This window comes from Nicotiana tabacum, chromosome 11 (assembly GCF_000715075.1).
Source record: "Nicotiana tabacum cultivar K326 chromosome 11, ASM71507v2, whole genome shotgun sequence".
Taxonomy (NCBI): domain Eukaryota; kingdom Viridiplantae; phylum Streptophyta; class Magnoliopsida; order Solanales; family Solanaceae; genus Nicotiana; species Nicotiana tabacum.
Genome location: NC_134090.1, coordinates 2,429,272 through 2,432,902, shown reverse-complemented (window position 1 = coordinate 2,432,902; position 3,631 = coordinate 2,429,272). Strand labels below are relative to the sequence as shown.

Genomic DNA, 3,631 nt, shown 5'->3' with positions numbered 1-3,631 from the left:
ATAGACACTAATCTATCAGCGTGACTTAAAATTTAAGCAAATTCACAGGGAATCTCTCTCTCTCTCTCTCTCTCTCTCTCTCTATATATATATATATATATATATATATATATATATATATATATATATATATATATATATATATATATATATACATGTATATATTTGTGACAAATAATGAAAGACTCTTTTATTATTATGATAAGACGATTAATTTGGCTCAATAATATATGTTTTCATCCTGAAAGCTAAATATAAGAGACAAATAGATACATTGCATAATTTTGATATTCTCCATTACTTGATCATAAGTACAAACTTATGTACAAATTGCTTTGCAACATACTAATTTACTAGAGACGGATTAAAGAATGAGATCAAGAATTAAAACCCTCGACCAACTTGGAGATACATAGTACTCGTAATTTTTTTCTCCACTAAACAACATTGCAACGTTCCTAACTAATCACAAAATAGAAAAAATAGCAAACTAAAGCCAACTTAATTACTACACAAGAATACCTTTCTAATTATAACAAATGAAACAAACATGTATTCTTCATTATATATCATCCATTCAAAGCTGCAGCCAAATTTCCCATTTTAATGCCCTTATTTGAAGCAATAATATTCTCTCTGCAATAGAAAGAAATTGTTGGCATTGGCACAAATCCAACAGCTCTCTTCTTTGAATAATTAGAAGAATAATCAAAACTATTCTTCTGATAATTATCATCTGAGTTAAACTCATTAATTGTTCTCTTATAAGATCCAAACCATTTAGCTTGCATATAAGCAAGTCTTCTCCAAGGTGGAACATAAATATCCATTTTTTTCATAGATTTTTTCATGGCTCTACTCATTATTTTCACCACTTGCTTCAACTCTTCTATTTTTCCCACAAATATTTGAGGGAAAATTTCGAGTAATGAGGTGTAACAAGCCGTTGGTCGAGCTATTTCGAATTCTCCGGCTAATGAAACCTCGATTATGTACTGATTATTTGCCACATTAACGTCGATATACTCGTAACTTCCTAGTGTACAATTTCCAGACTTCTCCCACTTTGATTTGCACAGACCTGTAAGATTGAATTACAAGAAAACAATTATAAGATAATAATTTAATTTATATACATAGATTAATAATTACACTATTCATTTTTTAATATATATAATAGATAAACTATATTTTTTATGTCACCAAGTTCACTTATTACAACAACAACAACAACAACAACAACCCAATAAAATTCAGGTGAGGGATTTGAGCAGGGTAGTGTGTACGCATGCCTTACCCCTACCCCGATGGAGTAGAGAGGCTGTTTCCGATAGACCTTCGGCTCAAGAAAACGAACAAGACAAAAAGAGACAATATATAAGTACTATCAACAGAAACCATAGCAAGTCGACTTATTATAAATATAAATAATTATACATGCAATTATCTTTTCTATTGTATTTTAACTTGTTTTAGTATGTATTTGCCTTATTTTCAGGTCATTAATATTGTGCAAAACAATTACTCCCCAATTTTAATTTAGATGAAACATTTTACTTATCGAAAGTCAATTTGACTAAACTTTGAAATTAAATTAAATTAATTCAACTTCGTATTTTAAAATTAAAATTTAAATATTAAAAAGCTATACGAAAAGTACTATAAGTCGCAATTTTTCTCATGTCACTATGATAACAAAATATATTTAAAAATATTGATCAAATTTAATAGAACTTGACTCTCGATAAACCGGATGTGTCATCTAAATTGAGACTAAGGAAATAAGTATTTTTTAAAATAGAAAAAGTGTTTACCAGCATCAAAGCCTCTACCACGCAATCGAGTCATCAACCGCCGTTTAAACTCCGGCGAAATCCGGTCATTCTCTTCAAGCAATACATTTTCCACAGCAGCACTAATACTTCTCTTCAAATCATCACTTGAATTTTCTTCAATACCTAACAAATTTCTCAAATTTTCCTTAATTTCCAACTCATCAAAACAGTTACCAACATTTCCATTAATCTCTTCTAATTTCTCATTCTCATCATTAATAATCCCCTCTTCTTCGCCTCTTTCTAAAAACGAATTCACGAGTCCAGATAAATCCGTCAAGCTCGCCGCCGCCGGTGAGTGTTCGCTGCCGCTACTTTCGCAGAGCCTCGCTTTCGCCACCTCATCAAACGCCGCCGCTACTCTCTTAAACTTCACCGGTACGAATCTCGTCATTTTCTTCTAATCAAATATTTTTTTTCTTCAAATGATTGAATTTAAAGACGAAATCAAATATTTTTGATGATTCAATTATGTCGCTATAATGGAGAAAAAATGTTCACAGAGAAGAAACCACTAACCATTAATGGAGTTTTTTGAAAGTTATAAAGATGAAGACATTATGTTGATTATGAATCGTGTATATATATATAAGTAATAATTTGGTTACGATAAGTATATATTTTTGGGTTCTGTGTAGTATTCGAATAGAATCGTATTTTTACGGTAATTTGGGTTAAAGTGTTTGATTCAATGCATGTAGACATGATATAAGAGTAAGTTGTTTTGTTTAGCTAAATAATCATTTCAGGGACAATCCAATAATAAGGTAAAAAGAGTTAGTATTATCACTATTAGCTCGCGCTAGAAACTATCTACATTGGGTAGTTGTAATTTCTTTTTAAAATTTTGTATAATTTATATATATATATATATATATATATATATATATATAATATTTTCGGTTATTGTTTTAAGAACGATTGTATAATGTCATTTTCCCAAAAAAAATTAACATTTAAATAAAAGCTTAAACTTGGTGTTTATGATCAAATTTACGCACCTTTTCAAAATAATATTTCTCGTCTAACAAAATCATAGTGCAATTTTTATTTCTATAATTAATTAATATTTGTGAATTGAACAGCTAATAATACCTTTTAACTTATTTGTACCTTATCGTACACTTATTTATAACAATTTTAAAAGTATTTTAATAATTACATAAGAACGTGGTTATTTAAAAACTGGCTTAGAACTAGCTGAGCTCTTAGATATCGGTGACACTTGGATATATTAACGAAAGTTTTGATGTAAATATTATATTTTGAACCACCCGGTTAGCCGAAGCATGAATCTAATACTTGTTTATTGATACATAAAATCAATTTACCCACACCAACTTCTTGATATTTTTACCTTAATCAATTTGGCAAGTAGTAGGAGTAACTTACTTTTTTTTTTCTTTCTATAAATCGAAAAACAGTAAAATAATTATTATATCTTGGATCGGACATGATAAAAATAAAGTCCATTTTTTCTTCTTTACTTTACTTTTTTGTATTTATTAATTACTACTACCTTTTACTCACAATCATCACGTGAATCAGCTTTTTGCTTTTGTTACAAAGTATGTCATGTAACAAGTATATGTTTGACTTAGCTTGTTCAGGATCCAAGAGTGGTAAAAAATGACACCATAGGTATACAAAGATGTTTTCACTATTTGCCACCTATTGTTTTAAGATTGAGAGATAACTATGACTAAAAAGGGACCAAGTGGAAAATGTTAATCATTTGTGTTTTCTTAATTACAACCCTATGTTGATATCATGAAAATAATTTGAAGAGAATGATT

The 3,631-nt window shown here is 29.1% G+C and overlaps 1 protein-coding gene across 1 annotated transcript; it reads right to left on the bottom strand.

The window, feature by feature from the left end:
• Positions 1 to 355: 355 nt before the first annotated feature.
• LOC107819798 (uncharacterized) lies at positions 356 to 2,403 on the bottom strand. The gene is made up of 2 exons (XM_016645952.2): positions 1,815 to 2,403; positions 356 to 1,081 (listed from the first exon to the last, which is right to left on the bottom strand). Exons 1-2 carry the CDS (start codon positions 2,227 to 2,229, stop codon positions 570 to 572), a joined length of 927 nt encoding a protein of 308 aa, XP_016501438.2. The 5' UTR covers positions 2,230 to 2,403; the 3' UTR covers positions 356 to 569.
• Between the last annotated feature and the right edge of the window lie 1,228 nt (positions 2,404 to 3,631).